At 38.6% G+C, this 23,313-nt stretch overlaps 1 protein-coding gene across 11 annotated transcripts in view; it reads left to right on the top strand.

The window, feature by feature from the left end:
* The window catches only part of myo18aa (myosin XVIIIAa), a 55,562-nt gene that overhangs the window by 5,331 nt on the left and 26,918 nt on the right, over positions 1-23,313 (top strand). For 2 of the 11 annotated variants that reach the window (XM_051120756.1, XM_051120755.1), the window contains exons 1-19: positions 10,750-10,960; positions 11,610-11,809; positions 13,412-13,449; positions 14,724-15,638; positions 16,113-16,190; positions 16,378-16,410; positions 16,577-16,642; positions 17,169-17,256; positions 17,345-17,451; positions 17,531-17,707; positions 18,309-18,519; positions 19,371-19,513; positions 19,597-19,697; positions 20,077-20,140; positions 20,225-20,369; positions 20,944-20,955; positions 21,232-21,396; positions 21,478-21,568; positions 21,657-21,849. In XM_051120756.1, coding sequence (XP_050976713.1) covers positions 11,770-11,809; positions 13,412-13,449; positions 14,724-15,638; positions 16,113-16,190; positions 16,378-16,410; positions 16,577-16,642; positions 17,169-17,256; positions 17,345-17,451; positions 17,531-17,707; positions 18,309-18,519; positions 19,371-19,513; positions 19,597-19,697; positions 20,077-20,140; positions 20,225-20,369; positions 20,944-20,955; positions 21,232-21,396; positions 21,478-21,568; positions 21,657-21,849 — 2,667 coding nt within the window. In that variant the 5' untranslated portion in view covers positions 10,750-10,960; positions 11,610-11,769. Of the gene's footprint in view, positions 1-10,635; positions 10,961-11,609; positions 11,810-13,411; positions 13,450-13,479; positions 14,206-14,457; positions 14,610-14,723; positions 15,639-16,112; positions 16,191-16,377; positions 16,411-16,576; positions 16,643-17,168; positions 17,257-17,344; positions 17,452-17,530; positions 17,708-18,308; positions 18,520-19,370; positions 19,514-19,596; positions 19,698-20,076; positions 20,141-20,224; positions 20,370-20,943; positions 20,956-21,231; positions 21,397-21,477; positions 21,569-21,656; positions 21,850-23,313 lie in introns of those variants that run through there. The other 9 variants (XM_051120758.1, XM_051120752.1, XM_051120747.1 and 6 more) reach the window with 8 other exon arrangements.

Below are 23,313 nucleotides of genomic sequence, written 5' to 3'. Positions count from 1 at the left end.
TTATTAGATGCTTGATATTTATGCATAAATAGTACAAATTTTAAGTTCAGCTGTCTTAAAAAATATGTAGGTGTATATATGTCAATTTTTGGTAAACCATTAAATGTGATATAAGGTGACAGGTTTTGTATTATTTAAACTGTTTGGAACGTTTTTACACATTTTTATTCAAAACTGAACTGTCCTTTGCATTCTAATTTGACAAACTAATTTATATAGGGTTGTTTTGACTAATGATAACATCATTTTCAACTTATTCTAGTAGGATCAATGTCACAGAAGATCTGGGACACATTTTTATAGAAACTTCTTATATTTTCCAACATATTTCCAATGTGACTGCAAATAATTTTGCAAACAATTTTAACAAATTGACAAAAAATGACGCTCAGTTTAGGTTGATGTCCAAACTCTGATATGTTAATTTGATCTGGCTCAGCACGAAACCAGAGCTCAGAAGAGATTAAAATGCATTGAGTGATTTATTTGTGTTGTGTAGAATAACATGGGGGAGGTCAAATTCTAGAATACTGTGTTTTTGTGCTGTAATATTTGGTCTTTTGAACCATAAGAGGTTTATCCTAGAGCAGCTGAGAGCATCTGGCCTGATCTGACAGAGCAGCTCTTCACACAAACAGCATTTCATCTAATAGAGTGAAAGAGGAAGGAAGAAACAGGTGTTTGAAAAGAATGTTTTGGTCAAGCTAATCAAATGAGGTGGTGTGGATCTCATGAGTCAGCAGTCACTCCTGCTGAACATGTTGGCATGTTGGTTTGCTTGTGTTTGAATAGGAGTGTGTGTGGAGAGAACTTGGTGCTTTACATGCCTTCTGCTAATGGATAACCAGTGAAATCTCAGTGTCAAAGTCTGAGTGTTATTTTGGAACACCATCAGTATTAAAGCATGTCAGACCATTAGAAATGTTTTGTAGCCAACCCAGTGTAAAAAAGGCAGTATTTCTTGTAAAAACTGTCTAATAACTTTCATTAGAAACATTAAATTGACTGCATTATGTATATAGGTAACTGTGGGTCTACGTCTATGGAACCTTGTTTCCACTGGAATAAAACATAAGAGGTGATTGTGAACTGTTTTCTATTTGAATATATTTTGAAATGTAATTTATTCCTGTGATTTCAAAGCTGAATTGTTAGCATCAATACTCCAGTTACATGATCCTTCACAAATCATTCTAATATTTTGATTTGCTTTAAAAAACATTTATTATTATTAAAATGTTGAAAGCAGCTGAGTAGAATTTTTTCAGGTTTCTTTGATGAATAGAAAGTTCAGAAGAAATATCTGAAATAGAAATTTTGTAACATTAGAAAGGTCTTTATCATCACTATTGATCAATTTAACAGCAAATCAGCATATTAGAATAATTTCTGAAGGATCATGTGACACTGAATGATGCAGAATTTTTTTTTGACCACAGGAATAAATTTCATTTTAAAAGATATTCAAATAGAAATCAGTTATTTTAAATAGTAAAAATATTCCACAATATTACGGCTTTTGCTGTATTTTGGATCAAATAAATGTAGGCATGGTGAGCAGAAGAGATTTTTTTTTAAAAAAAACATTAAAAATCTTACTGTTCAAAAACGTTTGACTGGTAGTGTACAGTATATCATAATTCAGACTTTTTTCTTGCAGTTCTGATATAAACTCAGAACTGAGAGATACAAGCTCAGAAATGTGAGACATAAACTCACAGTTCTGAAAAGAAATGTAAGATATAAACTTGCAGTTACAAGAAAAATGTCAGAATTTTATTCTGATATGTGGTGGAAACAAAAAGACTTTGAGTTACTCAAAATTTAGAGAAAAAAAGTCAAAATTGCGAGAAAAAGATCTTCCAATTCTGACTTTCTTTTATATTTCTGAAGGTTTTAATTAGAAATTATTACTTTTTTTCCTCAGAATTACAGGAAGAATTGTGAGGTAAAAAGTCACAAATACCTTGCTTTTTTACTTTTTTACTTGGTTTGCTTATAGTTTCCAAACAGGTTTCTCAAACACAACCGATCACGGTTGCCAGGTTTTCACAACAAAACCCACCCAATTGCTACTCAAACGTAGCCCAAGCCCCATTAAAAAAAAAATCACATTCCGGGGGGGAAATACACATTTTTTTGGCAGGGTTCCCCTAGTACAATTTGCATCCCAGGGGCTAAATATTAAGTTTTTTGGGGGTTACTTCAACCCACAGACATGAAAAACAACCCACGGCAACAGTGTTAAACTAGCCCATTTCCACGGAAAAAACCATGGACTTGGCAACACTGCACCCGATCTTCCAGCTAATCCCTCTCCCAAACTCATGTCATTGGTCGAGGCTGCCTAAGACCCACCTACATTTTTTATGATTGGCTAACATACGTGAAAGGCGGGGTACATCGAAGCACTCTTTGTTTAACTAGCCAATAAACTTCATTTGGGGGGTGGTACTTAAGGCATTCCAATTCCAGCGCTTTTACTAGTCAAAAATATGTCAACAATATTGTTGGGCCGTTTTCCCGAAAAGAGACTACATCTTAAATATACTGTTTTAAAGTGAATTCTTTTAACGTTTAGGAGTACATTAGCATATAGCTGGCGCCAGAGATAAAAGACTTGGATGACAAACCCAAAAAACTTGAATTTTAAAGTATTTAAAGTATGTTGTACCCAAACAAGTTCAACTAATACTTATTTTTGTCCCTTCTAGAAGGACAAAGGGAGCTGAGGGGGTCTTCTTTAGGGTCTTAATGAAAAGTCTATAATATACATTGGTTAAAAATTTTCAATGGTTGTGTAAAACAACACCCTTTTTACCTTGTCAAAATCAGCTCTGCAAAAATCATCCCATTCTGAGGGATGGTTCCTTTAAATGCAAATGAGCTCTGCTCGCCCTGCCCCTCTCTTCTCTCTGTGGAGTGACGAGCCTGTTTACGAGCCCGCTAAACTTGCTAACTAGCATATTACTAGGAAAGGTGATTGTAGAGATTCATAAAAAAAACCCTTATACTCACTTCTGCTGTAAGTGAAGCTGGAGCATGAATGATTCGCGCGAACATAGATGGATATATGTAGATCGGGAGGTGCATTCCCTTCACAAACAAACATAATCCACTGCATCTTCAGCGGCTCAGATGTCGGGAGTAAATGATGACCACTATGTTCATTATTACATCCAGCAACACAACACCTCAATCGCTCAAACGGAGATATTCTTGTCTAACTTACATCGCTACTCCGCAGATTAATTAAAAACCACTGCATGGATTTTTATCATTATAGGGTAGATTTGTACATACACTGCCAACACACATTAATGTTCAAACAACATGAAAAAGTAAACTTTGCATCCGATGATCCCTTCAAACAATGCATACCATATATGCATAGACATTCATGCAGTCTAGATGCCCCAGATTGCCCCAATAATGCTGAAAAACCAGAGCACATCAATCAGAAGAGATGCTGAGAATCTAGGACATTGAAGTTATGTTGACCAGGTTTCTTCCCAGTTCCTGTTACGGAATACCACAATATTCTATTTTACGATAATGACACAAAACGTTCATCCTCATACCGTGCGTCCCAAATGATTATTTTATCGGCTTAGTTAATGTGAAATCAGCCGCTGTAAAAAACTACACCCTTTGTGATAAAGTGGCCAGTCTCACCCAGCCTGCAGGGGGCAGGACTCCCACCGGGGTTTTTATTGGCCCACTTTAAGCCAAGTACAGAATAAGACATGACACATTTGGGATTGGCCTAGAAGCGGCTATTCTATATAAAGACTGTGATACGGAAATCTAGACTATGCCACTGTGGAGAGCTGCAGGGTGAAAGTGCTTGATGAAAAATATAGTAAAATGTAGACAGTTGCACACTTTGGTTTGTGGCTCAGTGCAAACTGTTTTTCCACCTGCTTCTAAACACTTGCAATTAAGTTTAACAAAGGCTAAATGTGTCGTAATAGTGCTGCGGTCATTGTCATTCTCAAACATGCCTTTCTATGCAAATTAGGATCAGTGTCGATTATTTATTCAGAAAAACTTTTGACCTTTGACTACCTTGACCTTTTTGAAAAGCGAAAATACAGCAAAACCTTTGTTCCCGTTCACACCGTAACCTGATATGCAGTTCCTTTGAATTAGATGCTAAAATAGTGCTGTAGCTTCAGTACCAAAACTGAAATGTAAGGCAGATACTCTTATGTCATGCAGCATGTATGGCTTGATTCCAGAAGAATGTCAGGTATTTGTTCAATCGTGGTGTGTCTGTGAACGTGACAGGAAACGCATGTGATTTTGTTTGACAGGTTTGATTGTTTGCATTGATAGTTACCTGACAGACAGGTTTCACCTGCATTACTGTAGCGAGAAGAACTACACTTTAACACACACGATCTCCTCACGCCCTCTCCAGTCTTCTTAGCTGAAGGATTGGCCTGTGAATGAATGAATCAACATGCTCTAATCAGGCTTTTGTGTAGGACTGTTGAATCTGTTGGAAAATCTGAACACACAAATGTATTTAGGGCTTTTTTGACTACCTGAGCATGTTTACAAAAGGTTTTCTTTGTTCTTTTGAAGTACAGTTCAGTTCAGTGTACTATGTAGAAATCTTTAGAGTTTACAATGCAGTGCTTGCTAACTTAAAACCACCCATGCTTTCAACACCTATTCAGTATTCAGCAACTTGGCCTGTCCTGATGAACGACAATGCGAACAATGCTGATACGCAAAGGTTAGTCAGCCATAACCAAGATGATTGACACGTACAGTACACGTAGTCTTAAAGGTTCACTTAGTCATTTTTGTGTATATTATGCTGGTTAATATTTTGGTTACAGCAATGCACTATTGGCAGTAAGCTGTGATGATTCAGTGGTCAGAAGTATTTGAAAACTTTTATTTAGCAAAGACACAATAAATTTATCTAAAGTGACAGTAAATACATGTATAATGTTACAAAAAAATCTATTTCAAATAAATGCTTTTCTTTGAAGTTACCCTGAAAAAAGTATCACAGTTTTGACAAAAATATTAAAGGATTAGTTCACTTCCAGAACTAAAAGTTACAGATAATTTCATCATCCAAGATGTTCATGCCTTTCTTTCTTCAGTCGTAAACAAAATTATGTTTTTTGAGGAAAACATTTCAGGAATTTTCTCCATATAGTGGACTTCTATGGTGCCTGCGAGTTTGAACATCCAAAATGCAGTTTAAATGCAGCTTCAAAGGGCTCTAAATGATCCCAGCCAAGACCCGTCTTATCTAATGAAATGATTGGTTATTTTCTAAAAAAAGGAACAATTTATAACCTCAAATGCTCATCTTGTCTAGCTCTGCGATGCGTATGCGTACTCTGTGCACTCCGGTTCAATACAGTTAGGGTATGTCGAAAAACTCCCATCTTATTTTCTCCTCCAACTTCAAAATCATCCTGCATCGCTGCAGAAGTACCGACCCAGTGTTTACAAAGTGAACGTGCAAAGAAGGTGAAATGGAAGGAAGTGAAATGCCTTTTACAAAAAAGGTAAAACAGCGACGTAGGACGATTTTACAATTGAATGTTTCTACTGAAGAAAGAAAGACAAAGCGGTGAGTAAATTATCTGTAAATTTTTGTTCTGTAAGTGAACTTCTCCTTCAAGCAGCACTGTTTTTAACATTAAAGGAGAAGTCCACTTCCAGAACAAAAATTTACAGATAATGTATACCTTTGTCATCCAAGATGTTCATGTCATTCTTTCTTCAGTTGTAAAAATATTATGCTTCTTGAGGAAAACATTTCAGCATTTTTCTCCATATAATGGACTGCTATGGTGCCCCGAGTTTGAACTTCCAAAATGCTGTTTAAATGTGGCTTCAAACGATCCCAAATGCGGTTGTAAACGATCCCAGCCGAGGAAGAAGGGTCTTATTTAGCGAAATGATTGATCATTTTCATTAAAAAAAATTAATCTCAAACGCTCGTCTTGTCTTGCTCTCCCTGAACTCTGTGTATTCTGACTCAAGACAGTTAGGGTATGTTGAAAAACTCCCATCGTATTTTCTCCCACAACTTCAAAAATCATTTCAAAATCATCCTACGTCACTGCAGAAACACCAACCCAGTTTTTGCAAAGTGAACTTGCAAAGAAGATCAAACACCCTTAACAAAAAATGTAAAACAGTGATATAGGATGATTTTGAAGTTGAGGGAGAACATGAGATGGGATTTTTTTGACATACCCTAACTGTCATGAACCGGAAAAAACAGTTCAGGCAGAGCAAGACAAGATGAGCGTTTGAAATTAAAAAGTATATATTGTATTATTTTTATAAAAATAACTGATCGTTTCGCTAGATAAGACCCTTCTTCCTCGGTTGGGATTATTTACAAACACATGTGGGATCGTTTGAAGCCACATTTAAACTATATTTTGGAAGTTCAAAATTGGGGCACCATATCAGTCCATTATATGGAGAAAAATCCTGTTTTCCTCAAAAAATGTAATTACTTTACAACTGAAGAAAGAAAGACATGAACATCTTGAATGACAAGTGGGTGAGTACATTATCTGTAAATATTTGTTCTGGAAGTGGAATTTTTAATAGTAATAAGAAATGTTTCTTGAGCAGTAATTCAGCATATTAGAATGATTTCTGAAGAATCATATGACACTAAAGAAAATTCAGCTTTTCCATCACATGAATAAAGTACATTTTAAAATATAGTAAAATCTAAAACAGTTATTTTGAATTGTAATAATATTTCACAATATTAATGATTTTACTGTGTTTTTTTATCAAATAAATGCAGGCTTGGTAAGAATAAGAGACTTCTTGTAAAACAAAATATCTTACAGACCCCAAACTTTTTTAAAATTGTGTTTTAAGAACAAACCAACAGTCCCTGCATGTCTACGTCAGTCAATATTTGCAATACTATTCTAAACAACCCCCGCTACGTTTTTGAGAACACTATCCTGTATTATTTCTTTGGGCTCAATGGCTCTCTTTTTTTTCGTCTGCCCTGTGAGGGTTCAACAGCCTGTGGACTATGAATGTCCTTTGACTGCTCTGAAACAATCTGTCCGTGAATGGCTTCATTAACTAGTATCAGATTAGATTATGTAATGGATTAACTTGGCTGCACATCAGGCACTGAATACAGGAAGTGTCTTTCGTCTGTCATCAGTGTTTGCTGTCCCTCCGTCCTCTCTGTCAAATCTCTCTTTATGTCTCCACCAACGCTTCCTGGCCAATGACCCAGAAGTCTTTCTTGAGCTGTCAGTGTTGCCCCAGTGCTATCGTGAGATCGAGAGGGCCTAAACATTGATGCTGGTCAGGGGACACAGGGGTCCAGGAAGTGGCTTTAGTAAGGCTGATAATTATCCTGGTCTGGATCGCCGGGTCAGTGTGACGACCAGCTGTGGTTTCTGGGCTGATTTTCACTGGTATTTGGCAGTGGGACTGTGTGAAGCTCTCCAGTATTCGCGCTCTAACTGTGAGCATGTTGGCATAGCTGGATGATTCTAGCTCTGACAGTTTACCAGACAGCTAAATGTTACTTGGTTAACGGAAGCAGTTGATTAGTCAGTAACTGTACCTGCTGGCCATTCACATCCTCAGAATATGACACACTGCATAGAATAAAAAAATTACCATATGTGACCCGGGACCACAAAACAAGTCATAAGGGTCAGCTTTTTGAAAGCTGAATAAATAAGCTTTCCATTGCTGTATGGTTTTTGGTCGAGATACAACTGTTTGAAAATCTGGAATCTGTGGGTGCAAACAAATCAAAATATTGAGAAAATCATCTTTATAGTTATCCAAATGAAGCTCTTAGCAAGGCATATTACTAATCAAAACGTAAGTTTTGATATATTTACAGTAGGAAATTTACAAAATATCTTCACGGAACGTGATCTTTACTTAATATCCTAAAGATTTTTGCCATAAAAGAAAAAACAATAATTTTGACCCATACAATGTATTGTTAGCTAATGCTACAAATATACCCCTGCTAAATACGACTGGATTTGTGGTCCAACATCACATTTACTGTCTTAATGCATTTTGAATGCCGGATGGCACACTTATTTAAGTGAACTGCACAGAACAGAGCAGTCGGATCAGAGTTTGTTTTAATCAAACCAAACCTGCCAAGCTATTAAGAGTTTCTTGTATCATTTGCTTAAGATTTTCATGCCTACGTTTAACATGAGACTTGTATTCTTACATCATATGAGTACTTTTTCCATAACGTAAATGTTATGTAAATCACTATATGGAGAGTAGCAGCAAGACCAGACATGCTGCTGTTATCTGTCCACAGGGTTTGTGCCCTTAGGATGCTTCTGAATGAGAAAAACATCTGTTTTTTTTACATCTTTGTGCAATACTTTATGAGTTTGTGGAGCAGGTGTTTTAATCAGGCTGTAGAAGAATGTCCTTACCTCTTCTTGTGTTTTCCATGTCTTTTGTACACTAGAAATTTGTTAAAAGATGTTATTTTGAAAGGTAACCCCAGATATTAAGACTTACATGGCTTAATATGGGTAAATGACGGTTCTTACTGAAATGCCGTACTATTGATTTTTCCTCACAAGGACTCTAAATTCCCCAAATAACGAGTGAAACACACGCTGATAAGCTCCTTGAGTGGCTGCGGCATCATGACAAGCTTCGGCATGTTTATATCCTGCCAGGTAGCTGTGGTCTACTAAAAGCTTCGAGGGCATCAGGGCTAAAGTGGAGAGAACAAAGATGCTGGTCTTTAGGAAGTTTTATTCATCCAGAGGCATCTTCCCATTCTTTTCTCCTCTTACAGTGCTTCTCCTTTGCCCTTCGACTGAAAATTACAACCAAAAGCTGCACAATGTGGTATTGCATCAGTATTTTATTTTCCAAAGTTGTGGTAAAAATAGCAGCAAGTAGCACCAATAATAGTTTACCGAGTGCAGCCATTTCACATCATCTAAATAATGGCGCCCTTTTTTAAATAAAGTAACTCTTTCATGGGTTTCAACTACATATTTCAGTAAGAGACGAAGAGAGATAATTCATGTTATATTAAGCCATACAAGTCTTAATAGCCGGGGTTCCCTTCGATTGTAACCTAATGATACAACATATTGTAAAAATGTTATATACTTTAACTTATGACCTGGATTCCCCTCAGAGATCAAATCATGCTATGCTAATCTTCTCTATGCTAGCTTGATGCTTTTATCCTAGATTTGATCAAATCCGTCATGTATAGCCTGTATTATACATGACTAAAAAGCACATGTGTATTTAAAAGCAAATGAAATGGACAGTTTTCTGCTCCATTAGCACTTGGTATTAGCAAACATTGGATTAGCAAGAACAGCTAAGAATAATCAGGCTTTGAAGGAAGGAGGTGCCACATTTCATTACCCTAGCAACGTCTACGCTACTATGTGGGGCTTAAAAAGTCTTTAGACCTCCCACCATGTGACACTGTGTACTTGAAGACCCACCTATCCACACTTCATCATACTAGTAATGTAAGTTTTGATATGTGTATGTGTTAGCGCATGTGAGTGATGTATGCAGTATAGTCACGCCTTCTGTTTATAGTTTCTCTAATCAGTTGTTATAGTTAAGAAATGAAAGAAAGTTTGATAAGGTTCACATCAGCCTTTCATTGTGTGTCAATTTTATAGCATGAGTACTGTGCGCTAAATGCAGAATTGCTTTCAGTGAAAACAGCTGATAAGACAAGAAAAATGACTGATCCTTTAGGATTTTCTTAGAAAGACCACACAGAGACATGGGATCCATCTTTATGGGGAGCTAATCAGATTAAGAAACCCACTGTGTCCTTCATAGACAATGCTAGTCTGTTTGTGTCCTGCTTGGTAGCACTGATATGATATGATATGACAGGCCTGGACTGGCCTACAATATCACCAGAATATAAACCTAACGGTGGGTTTGTATGAGGTATTTAATTATTAATATTGTGTGAATTATGAACAGGGCTGAGTGATAGATCTATAAAATTACTTGTAAAACAATATATGTATGTACATATGTATGTAGTGGACTCCACTTCTTTTTTTCCACCAGTCAGATGCAGCACAGCCAATCAGCAATCACCCTGTTATCAACTCTGACCAATCACAGAGGCTTACTGTAGCTCTATAATATTCATTTAATAAGTTTCACCAGTATGAATTGTTTACTTCTAAGCTGAAGTGAACAAAGTGAAACTTGCTAATTAAATGGATTTGCACATTTTCTGAAGCAAAACATGTTGCTATCACCAAGCTATGATGTGGGCGGTGTGTTTTGAGTATTTTTAGCATGTTGCTGTGTAGTTGCTAGGGTGTTGTGTACTCATGCAAGTTAAAAGAGCTCAGTGATGATATTCTGATCTCTAGATTTGATGGGACAGTTTGGGATGAATTACACAGCAAAGCTTATAACCCTTAGGGTTGACCATTTGTTAAAAAACTAACACTAATTAGGCCTAAGTCAGGCCAATAGGAAAAAACTTATCAAGAGATGTGCACAACATCACCCTCTGGTGGATCTGTGAGAAACAGCAGCATTTGGTTTATTCACACATGTTGTTGCCCCCTTGTGGTGGGATTTGAACATGTTGTCTCTGTTGGCAAAGTTTGTGAATTGAGTTTGGCTGGATTTTCTGAAAGAACAGTCAAGCTATTGTTATCCAGTTTGTTTTGTTTGTGTATATGTGTGTGCGTGTGTGTGTATATGTGTGGTCAGGGGGTACTGGGGTCTGCATGGTTATTTATATCCTTAGTGTCCTCAAGCAGCTGTTATGTCCCCTCCCAAGCCCGAACTCTTGCTTGACGTTTCTGTCGTAACGTCCTGCCCCACGTTGAGCCCCACTCAAGACGTCTACCCATGGATGTCTACCTGACCACCTGCTTAACATAACAGAGGGAATCCGATGTGTCTACTTTGTGTCTGACAGGTACAAGAATCAGTGTTTAAAGCCTGCCGAACAGCCGTGTTGTGTGTGTGTGTGTGCTGGTTACTTCACAGTGTGGCCTCTTCACATGTGCTCTATTTATAGTGAATGTTCTGGTGTGTCATGAAAGCTCATTCTTGTTGCCTTAAACTGCACTTTCACTTTCAGACTGGTCGTTTTTGCATTACAAATCTCTATCAGCATTGATTTGATTGATTTCCTATATTTTATCTTTATACTGCCGTACAGTTTGTGTTCTAGCTCTCTCATTCGTCATCATTTACTCACCCTCATGTTGTTCCAAATAACTTCATTTTCAGTCTTTAGAACACTTGGAATATAACGCATGAGTCATATAAACCACTTTCTATTATCATTTTGGAAACTGACAGCCCCACTTGTCATTGACGTTCATTATATTGATATTGAGGAGTGACCAAAACAAGTTTTGAACATCATGAGAATGAGTACACAATGACAGAATTTTCATTTTTAGGTGTACTTTCAGAAAGTACAATTCAGCAATGGAGTGCTGAGTCATTTATGCCTTGTGTTTTCACTGAGTGTCATTCTGAAAGCCTAAATGATGCTCCCGCTTTACGTTTGCTCCATTTAACAGATTAGATGTTAATCCTTCCTTCTTCTTTTGTAGCTTTTCATTCTACCCGTTCACCGCAGGGTCCTTGTACCCCCAAAACCTCAACTGGAAAGACTGCCTGCATTTCACCGATCCTGCATTCTGTCTCTCCGCAAGCAAGCTATCCTCTCCTCTCCATTCCTTCCCTCTCTTCTCCTGAACTGTCTTTTTCATCATGGCATTCTCATCTCGTTTCTCATTTTGGGAGAAAAAGGGAAGTACTGTTTTCTGCTGTTTGCTCATGAATTCATATCTGTTCAGGACAGATGAAATAGAACCAGATCTTTCTCCAAATTAAGATGAATGATTGTTTGGTCAATATCTTACAGAGCCCTTAAGAGGACATGTGAAGGAAAGAATATGCAGTTGAGGTCAAAAGTTTGCACACACCTTGCAGAATCTGCAAAATGTTAATATAAATAAGAGGGATCATACTAAATGCATTTTTATTATTACTGTCCTAAATAAAAAAATTACAATAAAGACGTTTACATATTGTCCACAAGAGAAAATACTGAATTTATAAAAATGACCCTGTTCAAAAGTTTACATACACTTGATTCTTAATACTTTGTTGTTACCTGTAGGATCCACAGCTGTTTTTTTTTGTTTTGTTTTGTTTGGTGATAGTTGTTCATGAGTCCCTTGTTTGTCCTGAATAGTTAAACTACCCACTGTTCTTCAGAAAAGTCCCACAGATTATTTGGTTTTTCAGCATTTTTGTGTATTTGAACTCTTTCCAACAATGACTATATGATTTTGAGATCCAACTTTTCACAATGAGGGCAACTGAGGAACTCATATGCAACTATTACAGACAATTTAAATGCTCACTGATGCTTCAGAAGGAAAAAATGATGCATTAAGAGCTGGGGGGTGAATACTTTTCAATTTGAAGATTTGAATTACTTTATTTTGTCTTCTGGGGAACATGTAAGTATCTTCTGAAGGGCAGTACTAAATAAAAAAATATGATATTTATTCAAAATAAGAAAAATGTACACATCCTCATTCAAAAAGGATGTACACATCCTTGTTTAAAAGTTTAAACGCCTAGCTCTTAATGCATTGTTTTTCATTCTGAAGCATCAGTGAGCATTTGAACCTTCTGTAATAATTGCATATGAGTTCCTCAGTTGTGCTCAGTTTAACTGTTCAGGACAAACAAGGGATGAACAAATATCACTAAACAAACAAACAACGACAACAAAAATAGCTGTGGATCATTTAGGTCACAAAACAGTATTAAGAATCAAGTGTATGAAAACTTTTGAACAGGGTCATTTTTATAAATTCAGCTATTATTTTCTCTTGTGGACTATATGTGAAATCATATTCAGGTCAGTACTAAATAAAAAATAACATGCAGTTTGTATGATCCCTCTTATTTTGGTAAAATAATTAACATTTCGCAGATTTTACAACGTGCATGTACACTTTTGACTTCAGCTGCATTTCACTGCTTTTGAGCTTGCTCACCAAACATTTGCATACTCTCTCAAAAGTGTCGGATTCCACTAAATAGCTTTGCATATGCATTTTGCATTGTCTCAGAATTGTGTTCTCTTAGTATTGCTTTTCTCCCTTTTCCACATTTAGTAGCTTTCTAATTAGTGTTAGGTGCACGTATATGAGAGTTTATCTGTACTGGTCTTTGGTAACTGAGAAAGACAGAGGTTAATCTTCAGTCTGACAGAGGGATAATGAACTGTCTGATCGAGTGAACAGACAGACCAGGGTCAGATGTCACATCCAGCACAATGTCTCAGGTTAGAGGGTCTGATCTCTGGTTAAACTTTCCTGTCTCTATCTTCAGGTGAAAGATGAAAATGTCCCGGGTGCAAAAAGCACAAATGTAAGTGTTTGTGCAGCGTCGTCATTACTGCATGACTCGGATTTCGGATGGGTGTCTGTTCTGAGATCAGAAGGGATTACGTCTCCCAGCACTCTGCATTTGTTATTGTGGCTGTGGTTGACTTTAAAACACATCCTGTTTGTTTACTTCACATATATCATCAGGAGGTGCTAAAGATGGGGTTTGTTCAGAAAATGGTGGTCTTTTTCTTTTAGGACTGCTGTTTGCGTCCAGCCCCACACTTTTGTCTGTAATTACTGTATGAAAGCAGTTCATCTGTTTCTTCTTTTCATCCAGATTAAATTTAGTAGAATAGCATTTTAATAGACACAGGGTGAGTAGAAGTAACTTTCTGAACTATAGAGTCCTAAACGCTTGAATGTGAATATTATAAGATAATTTTGCAGAAGAAGGTGAGAGTGATTGTATGTGGATGTTTGTTCAAAACTGTACTGCTGCTGTACTCTAGTGGGCGGGGCCTGTTGACATCACGTTCTGCCCTTTTTGTCCTCCAATCACTGCTGTAGTGGGAGGGGCAGCTGGAGGAAGAAAGAGAGGGAAGGAGCATGAGAAGGATGCTGAGCTAAGATTGTGTGTGCCTGTAAATGTGTTAGAGGTTTGCAAGTCATCATGGAGGCACCGGGCTGGAGGCCTGTCCAGCGCTCTCAAAGTGCTGCTGTCACATTCAGTGTCCCACAGAATGACGTGCACAGCTGGAAGAGCACCAGTATCATCACCTTCAGGATAGACATGAAGGTCTGTCTTCACATTAGAGCTCATTCCTAGTATCTTATCACTAAATGTGCACTTTAATCTGATATTTTACAGTGTGAGCTGATTGTGAGGTCTTTACAATACTCCAGGTTCTGAATTGTGTATAGTGTGAGAGAGAGCTTACAAAAGCCGTGCGGTTGATCCTGCAGAGTTGTGTTTCAGGGCTGTGAGCCAGTGTTGCACTGCAGTGACCTTAATTACTGGGTTTGTCTGTTAACCTGCTTGACTGTGCAGAGAAAAGAACTGCAAAGTGCCTGGCCATGTGGGGGAAAGCAATTCAGATGAACTTTCAGTACTTTCTGCAGAGCTGGAGAGTGTGAAGACCTTCTGATATTCAGAACAACACCTATCTGTCATTATTTGGGGAGTTCAGGAAACTCTGAAAGGTTGTTGCTTGTGGAATTACGTCATGAACCTCGCAATAGTACTATTGTAGGTTACATGGGTCTTGCTGCTGGAGTATAATTTCTTTTTGTGTGTGTTCTGGGTTATGTGAACAGTCGGACAGTGAGAACAGTATGAGCCAGTCTCAGACAGCAGTAAGTGGCTCAACCGAGCGACGCCAAGGTGAACCATCAACAGTGGTGAATCCAGCAGTCATTCCACTGACTGTAGACCAGAGAAGCAGAGACTCCATGAATGGGCGACATGGCAGCATTGAGTCTGACGCATTGGCGAGGAGAGGACTGAACTTGGCACCCAAAGCAGGGTCAGAGGAAAAGCCTTCGACAGCCACGTCGGTTCCCAAAACAAGTCGTCCCCTGAAAGCTGGCAGCTCTGGGGATGGAGATGCCCTCTCAGCTGGGTTGACCAGCCTAATGGGCCGCGCAAGGACTAAAGAGCATCGCTCTCGCTCAAGAGCTGCCGAGCGCAGAGAACCCCAGGAGGAAAGCAAAGAAAAGATTGGTGAAATTCAGACGCCCTCAGAAGGACCCCAACCATCCACCTCTGCAATCAGTCCACCTCCTAGACCTGACCCTCTTGCCCCTCCAGTTGGCTTTTTACCTTCTAAGCTGAATCCAGTGGCCAAGCCTGATCCACTGGCTCCACCAGCTGGTTTCATTCCGGCTCCTAAACCAAATCCTTCTGCACAACCTACACCCAAACCTGATCCCCTGGCACCACCGTCAGGATTCATACCAGCTCCTAAACCAAACATTTCCACTGAAACTACACCCAAGACTGATCCTTTGGCACCACCGGCGGGATTCATACCGGCTCCTAAACCAAACTCTTCCACTCAGCTTATGCCCAAACCTGATCCTCTGGCACCGCCAGTAGGATTCGTTCCCACCCCAAAGCGAGACCCTTTTGCCCCGGTGACAGGATTTATCCCCAAGCCCAAGGTTGACCCATTAGCACCACCTGCAGGCTTTATTCCTGTACCACGGACCACCGCTGTGCGAAAGCCAGAGGTACAGCATGTGTTTCTGAACGCTTTAGTAATGCATGTCGTGAAATTCTGCATGGAGTTGCATCTCTCCGGAGAACTAATATTTTGCAATATCTCATGTCAAATGCTTTTTCTCACCCTTGCGTAAAGGCTTTGACTGCTGTGCTACTTTAACCCTCTGAAGTTGTTTGAAGCAGTAACTCTGAAACCAGCAGACGCCTGCAAGAATTCAGCATGTCAACTAATGGTGCTGGAAGTGACTTTTATGATCTTGCAATAACTTTAACTTTAGCTTTAACAGCAAGGTGAGGTAAAAATTGTTGTTGGCTGCAGCCGTGACCACTTATCGGACTAATATTGCATTAGTGCTGACCACGTCAGTTGCAGACTTCTTGTAGAGTTGTATTGTGATGGTTCCGATCTCGCTAGTTTTTGGCATGATTGTAGACGTCTGCTCGCATACTGCGTCGTACTGACAAGTACCTTGTCTGTGAAGGTGAACGGGGTGTCAAAACCTTCAGCGGCTCCTGCAGGAAAACTTCCATCCCAGATTTTCACTATCGCCAACCAACAGGTGTGTCCCGCAACTGCCAAGATGTTTGGTGTTCAGCTGTGAGAGTTGTTAGCGGTTATACTATTGTGTCAGGCTTGGTCTTGCATTGGTTTCAATGTTAGCATTAGGTGGTTTGATTATAATCACACTGCTTATCCTAGTCAGGGCCACTTGGACTCTTCACTGATCTTTTTGATTCCATCTGTAGGGATCTCCAGTGATGCCAACTCAAGGGAATCAGGTGCAGAAATGCCCCCCTTAACCTTTCTTTCTTTCTTTCTGTCGTGTTTTCACAGTTCTTAGATGAAGCGTTTTACTCTTCTTTTGATTTCTATTAAGTCCTGTGAGGACTTGTGTATTTCTGACTTTCTGATTTCTGCTCTCTTGCTTTTCCCGGCCCTTTTCAGGCCAAGGCAGCTGAAGATCCTGTGGCTCTCCTGCAGGCTGCACATGAAGCTGCCAGTCTGTCTAAGGTCTGGCTACTGCATTGCCTGTGTGTAATTCTGCTTATATGTAAAGCTTTGTAGAGTATCACCTCAGTGCTCGTGTTTGAACCAAAGCACATTTCCCATTCAAATTCTTCTTTGGTGTATGTGTGCATGTTTGACAATTGAGTTTATTTGCAGTTTTCTGTGCGTTATAGTTTTCTTTGTGGTGTCTGAAGAGAATATTGATTAGCTTTCCATAGCTAGTGTATAAACTTCCTGAGGTACATTGCTGTTATGTTTATTTTTATGTTGAATGTGTTTGTTAGTTTGTATTGTATGTGACTATAGCAGTTTTGTTGTGTATAAATGCTTCGTATTGTGTGTTTAATTTATATCTCATATCTTTTTTGCAGCATCCACTTCTAAAGTTACACAGTTATCTGTCACAGTTAATCTCAAACGGACTGAAAATCTGAAATTAATCACTTTCAGTCCATGTGCTGGAAGCCTATAGTGTTTTATGCTCTGTGACTAGCATATGTATGACAAGCTCTCTCACTTTCTGCTATAGGTGAAGACGGAGGAGCAGCTTGCTGCAGAGAAGGCCTGGTACAACACTGAGAAAGTCTGGCTTGTCCATAAAGATGGCTTCTCTTTGGGTTAGTGAAGTCATAGTTCATTACTCCTATTATGTTTGGAGTACTCATATCTAGTTTAAGTAAATAAGTGTTCATTTTGTTTGTATAGCTACACAGCTCAAGACGGAAATGGGTTCTCTCCCAGAGGGGAAAGTCAAGGTCAGACTGGAACATGATGGGACAGTACTGGAAGTGGATGAGGATGATGTGGAGAAGGTGTGGATGTAAATATGTGACATTACTCAGGCAAAAGCCAAGAAACCTGTTTGATTACCCTCATCTATCTGTCTGTCAGGCAAATCCTCTATCATATGATCGAGTGGAGGATCTTTCCTCTCTTCTGTACCTGAACGAGTCCAGCATCCTTCACACCCTTCGTCAGCGCTATGGTGGAAACCTCATTCACAGCTACGCTGGGCCAAACCTGCTGGTGATCAATCCTCTCAGCACCCCTGCCTTATACTCAGAGAAGGTAAAAACTTCACAAAAGGCCTTTAAAGGGATAGTTCACCCAAAAATGAAAATTCTGTCATTATTTACTCACCCTCATATCATTCCAAACCTGTAAGGCCTTCATTCATCTTTAGAACATAAGTTAAGATATTTTTGATGAAATCCGAAAGCTTTCTGATCCTGCATAGACAGCAATGTAATTACCACGTTCAAGGCCCAGAAAAGTAGTAAAAAATCGTTAAAATAGTTCACGTGACATCAGCGAATCAACCGTAATTTAATGAAGCTACGCTCATGTGTTTACGAGGGTACCATTCTTGTAGCTTCATAACATTACGGTTGAACCACTAATGTCACATGGACTATTTTAACGATGTCCTTACTACCTTTCTTGGCCTTAAACATGCTAATTATATTGCTGTCTATGCAGGGTCAGAAAGCTCTTGGATTTCATCAAAGCTAAATTAATTCATGCTCCGAAGATGAATGAAGGTCTTACGGGTTTGGAACGACATGAGAGAGAGTAATTAATGACAGAATTCATTTTGGGGTGAACTATCCCTTTAAGTTTCCTCAGATTTATGACAGAGTGATGGAGTGACATGGTTTGTTTATATCAGGTGATGCAGATGTTTAAGGGCTGCCGGAGGGAGGAAACAGCCCCTCATATTTTCGCTGTCGCTCAGTCGGCATATCATCAGCTGCTGACCACACGTCAAGATCAGAGCATTGTGCTTCTGGGCAAGAGTGGCAGCGGAAAGACCACTAACTGCCAGCACCTGCTGCAGTACCTGGTCACCATCGCAGCCGGCAGTGGAAAGGTGTACTCAGGTAAGGAAGACTAGGAGGAGCACCCAATATAAAGTTCATTTTCACTTCTGAATATAGTAAGTTACTGAGCAGTGGCTGTAAGTCACTTTGTTCTATTTGAATCGTTTGTGTTTCTTAAGCCTTTAAGTTGGTTCTTTAATAATTAATTACAAATACTTCTGTATTACATTAAGTTGTTTTACATTGCCATTCAAAACTTTGGGATCTGTAAGATTTTTAATGTTTTTTAAAGAATTCTTTTAAGTTCATCAAGGCTGCATTTTTATTACAGTTTAAAGTAATGGTTTTCTATTTTAATTTATTTAAAAATATAATTTATTCCTGGGATACAAAGCTCAGTTTTCATCAGCCATTACTCCAGTCTTCAATGTCACATGATCTTTCAGAAATCATTCTAATATGCTGATTTATTACTTTTATTATCAATGTTGGAAACTTGGAAGTTGTGCTGCTTAATATTTTTTGGAAGAATATATTCATATAGGAAAAAAACAATTTTACAGTGAAATAATATTTCACTTACTGTTTTTTCTGTATTTTCAATCAAATAAATGCAGCCTTAATGAGCATAAGAAACTTTATTAAAAACATTAAAAAACCATACTGATCCCAATCTTTTGAAAGGCAGTGTATATTATATTGAATTGTAAATTTATATTCTATTACACTGAACTCAGTTGAGTTTTTTTTAGTCAAGTTATTCATTTAATATGCATATTTTATTTTATTTTAATTACCAAAAACATCATTTAAGTTTACATTTTATTTAAATTAAATTTAATTATTATTTTTTTTATTTGAATTAAATACTATGATTTTTATATAATGTAATTAACTGTCCTCCCCCACAGCTGAGAAATGGCAGGCAGTCTACACGGTTTTGGAGGCTTTCGGCAACTGCAGTACAGCTATGAATGGGAACGCCAGTCGCTTTTCACACATAGTCTCTCTTGACTTCGACCAGGCAGGACAGGTGGCCTCTGCCTCTGTTCAGGTAGGCTGCAGCGAGGGCAATTACTTGTAATTTCGAAAGACATCAAATGATTTATCTCTGATTTCCTTATGTCTTGCATACAGACCATGTTGCTGGAGAAGTTCAGAGTGACCAGACGACCAGAAACTGAATCAAGCTTCAATGTGTTTTACTATCTGATGGCTGGAGTAGACGCAGCTCTAAAGTAAAGTGACTATTACACTGTAAAAAAATTCCATCTACTTCAGTTTAAAAACTTAAGTTCAGTTTTTGCCTTTAGGTTTTTTTAAGTATAATCAAACTGGCTGTACAAGTTACTTCGACTTAGATTATATTAAACTGAATTTTAAAAATTAGTTCATTTTTGTATCATTGTTGACCTGACTTACTTATCATATCATTTTTTTCAGTGTATTAACCTAAAAAGCATGCATACATCTAGCATAAATTTATCCAGCCACCTTTGGCATGCTATTTTATAATATTCTGGCATGCTAAACAGCAAATACAGCATGCGAATTGAGACCATAGCAGGAAATGTACAGATTAAAGTTGATCAGCTAATGCAATATTATGCCTTTCAGGACTGAACTACATTTTAATCACTTTGCTGAGAACAGCTCATTTGGGCTCCTCCCTCACTCAAAGGTAAGAAAAGCCACATGTGCCATCATTAGACACACACTTTATCTATTTATCTGTATACACTGTGTCATATCAAATGCTCTGTAGCCCGAGGACAAGCAGAAATCCGCTCAGCAGTTCACTAAGCTACAGGCTGCCATGAAGGTCCTGGGCATCTCTGCTGAAGAACAGAAAACCGTGTGGCTGATCATAGGGGCCATATACCACCTCGGGGCCGCTGGGGCCACCAAAGGTAAAGCTACCAGCTCCAACAGTGTCTAAACCAACACTAACATCTGAATGTGTGAGAACACAGATTGCACAGAGTGTATTTTAAAATCTGTCCACTAAGAGTCAGTAGAGTCTTTCCAGTCATGTAACTGAGAAAATGTTTGGCTGTCTAGACTTTAGTGTGTGTGTTTAATGTCTAAAAGCATTTGTCAGTTATCTTCAGTATTTAAAGGGATCGTCCACCCCAAAATGTAAATTCAGTCATCATTTATTCACCCTCATGTCATTCCAAACCTGTATGCATTTCTTTTTTCAGCGAAAACCAACATTTTGAAGGATGTTGATAACCGAACAGTTGTAGTTCCCATTGATTCCATTGTATTTTTTGTCCATACAATGAAAGCCAATGGAAACCAGTGGTTCAAAATATCTTTTAAGTTCAACTGAAGAAAGAAAGTAATAAATGGAAGTAAATGATGACAGGATCAAGACAATCCCTTTAATCACATCTCTTTGTGTATAACAGTTGTTTTAACCATTGTAAACATGTGTTTTATTGCATATTGATGTTGCATGCTGCCCCCATCATAACACAGAAACCGATGCAGGTAAATGCAGGTCTCTCTCTCTCTTTCTGTTTTATTTGATTTAGCATCTTAACAGAACTGTGTGCCCATCTTTCATCTGCCTTTGTGCTTGTTTCCACTCTCTGATGTCGAATGCCAGAATGAAAATGTTTGTTCTCTTTGATCATCAATCCAGGAGATGAAAGTTTCTCCTTGTTCTCTGGACACTTGACTGTCTATTGTAGTTCACCATAATGTGACAGATGTTTTGTGGTAACGCTGCTTTTCTTTCGACAATGTGGCTTTCTGAACCCTCAGCGGGCCGAAAGCAGTTCGCCAGGCATGAGTGGGCACAAAAAGCAGCGTATCTTTTGGGCTGCACGCTCGAAGAGCTGTCATCCGCCATCTTTAAAACACAGGGCAAGGGCACCCTTCCCCGCTCCTCAAGTGTCCGGCAGAGTGCAGATGATACGGATAACTCAGGTTTTGCTTTTTTTGTGACATTCTTAAATATCTATATATATAAACGCTTCCATATTTTATATCTTAACGTGTGCATTTCAGTGTCTAAAGCAACAGCAGCTGAGTGTTTGGAGTTTATGGCCTCTGGTTTATACTCTGAGCTTTTCACGCTCATTATCTCTCTCATCAACAGGTAATCGATAACCGGTAACTGGTGATTACCTAAAGGAACTCGACTGATCAAATAAGAGATGCATTCAGATATGCTTTTCTACTTTCAGAGCGCTGAAGTCCAGTCAGCATTCTCTCTGTTCTCTGCTGATTGTGGACACACCGGGGTTCCAGAACCCTCGTCAGGTGAAGAACCAGCGGGGCGCCACGTTTGAGGAGCTCTGCCATAATTATGCTCAGGAACGTCTGCAGACGCTGTTCCAGGAGCGAACATTCGTACGGGAACTGGAGCGTTACAAAGAGGTGTGCAAAACACCCATAACCAACACCCAAAAGTCTACAACTTGTTCTCACAATTTATATTAAAACACTAAATTATATGGATGTTAATTTACCACTACTTAATTTCATTTTGTACCTTTTAGGGGTTCAAGCGCATAGCGTTGGAACCCTATTGTAATTGTTAGACTGGCCAAGGATTAGCAATCTCCACGTAAAACCGATCGTGCAGACCAAACTGTAAGTCGTACAGATCAAATGTCTTATGTCGTTGGAATCCTTGGCTCATGACGGCCAAAATGCATGCCTCCGATTTGATCGTGAGCCGGGTGAATTTTCAGATATTTTGGATTTTTTGAAAAACCTACTTTTGCGAACTAGTCCTAGGTTTTCGCCTGATTGGAACCAAACCACTGCAGAGATTCTCTGGAAAGTGAATATCAATAATTATCAAAAAAAAGTTAAACTTTCAGATCACCGTCGCAAATGGATGCCAAAAGGTTCAAAAGTGTAACTCCTGAACGGAATGAGATACCTTCGCCAAACTCAGAACACTTATGTAAGAGCTCAATCTGAGGGTAACAGGACAAAAATCATGGAGCTTGGCCATTTGGTGGTGCTAAAACAGAGGATAAGACATAAAAATGCTACAGCTATGTAGCTTGTCCTATCAACATAACAATTGCTGTGCACGGTCTTGGTCCAAAGTGCCACAAGTGTCTATAAGGACATTTGCGCATCGCCAAAAACATGGCTGCCATTGGCTGATAAGTTTTGGCCACCTATTAGACAAGATTAACGAAGGCCGATCAGAACAAAACTCGGCAGACCTGTTTGACTCAAGGCCCCAAAGGTCTGAGAAATTTGAAAGAAATCATATTTTTCAAGGGCGATAAATGATTGTACATTGCATGTTTTTTCAAACATACATGCAATATTCGTATCTTATGATCTCCTCATTCAGGACAACTTTGTCCTTAGAACCACTGCTGTCAATCAAATCGTTTGTTAAATGATGGAGAAGATGTAAAAAGCCTACTTTTGCAAACTAATCCTAGGTTTTTCACTCAGTCTGAAAAAAAACCACTGCAGTACAATTTTCTGGACTCTTTAGGTCAGTAATTATCAAAGAAATTTTGAAATTTACCTTTGGAGAAGCTAGAAAAGGGACCTGTCAATAAATTCCCTAAAAGCCCATAAAGCCTAAAGGAAAACTCAAAACTTCACGAAACTTGCTGAACACATGCGAAAGGTGATTCTAAACAAGCATGCAAAATTTTAAGGAGATCGGCTTTTGGATTCGGATAGGATTACTAAATAATGTCTTTTTTCATATGTGATGCTAAAAATGACCATGTGTCTATGTGACACTATACACTATACTATCAAAAATTATATTATGAAGGTAAGATTATCATAAGATTGTTTTTTTTATGTTAAATGTAAGTCTCTTATTCTCACCAAGGCTATATTTATTTGAAAATACAG

The sequence above is a fragment of the Labeo rohita genome, chromosome 10 (assembly GCF_022985175.1).
Source record: "Labeo rohita strain BAU-BD-2019 chromosome 10, IGBB_LRoh.1.0, whole genome shotgun sequence".
Lineage (NCBI taxonomy): Eukaryota > Metazoa > Chordata > Actinopteri > Cypriniformes > Cyprinidae > Labeo > Labeo rohita.
The sequence above is the reverse complement of the archived record's forward strand: the minus strand, read 5'-3'. Positions and strand labels throughout refer to the sequence as shown.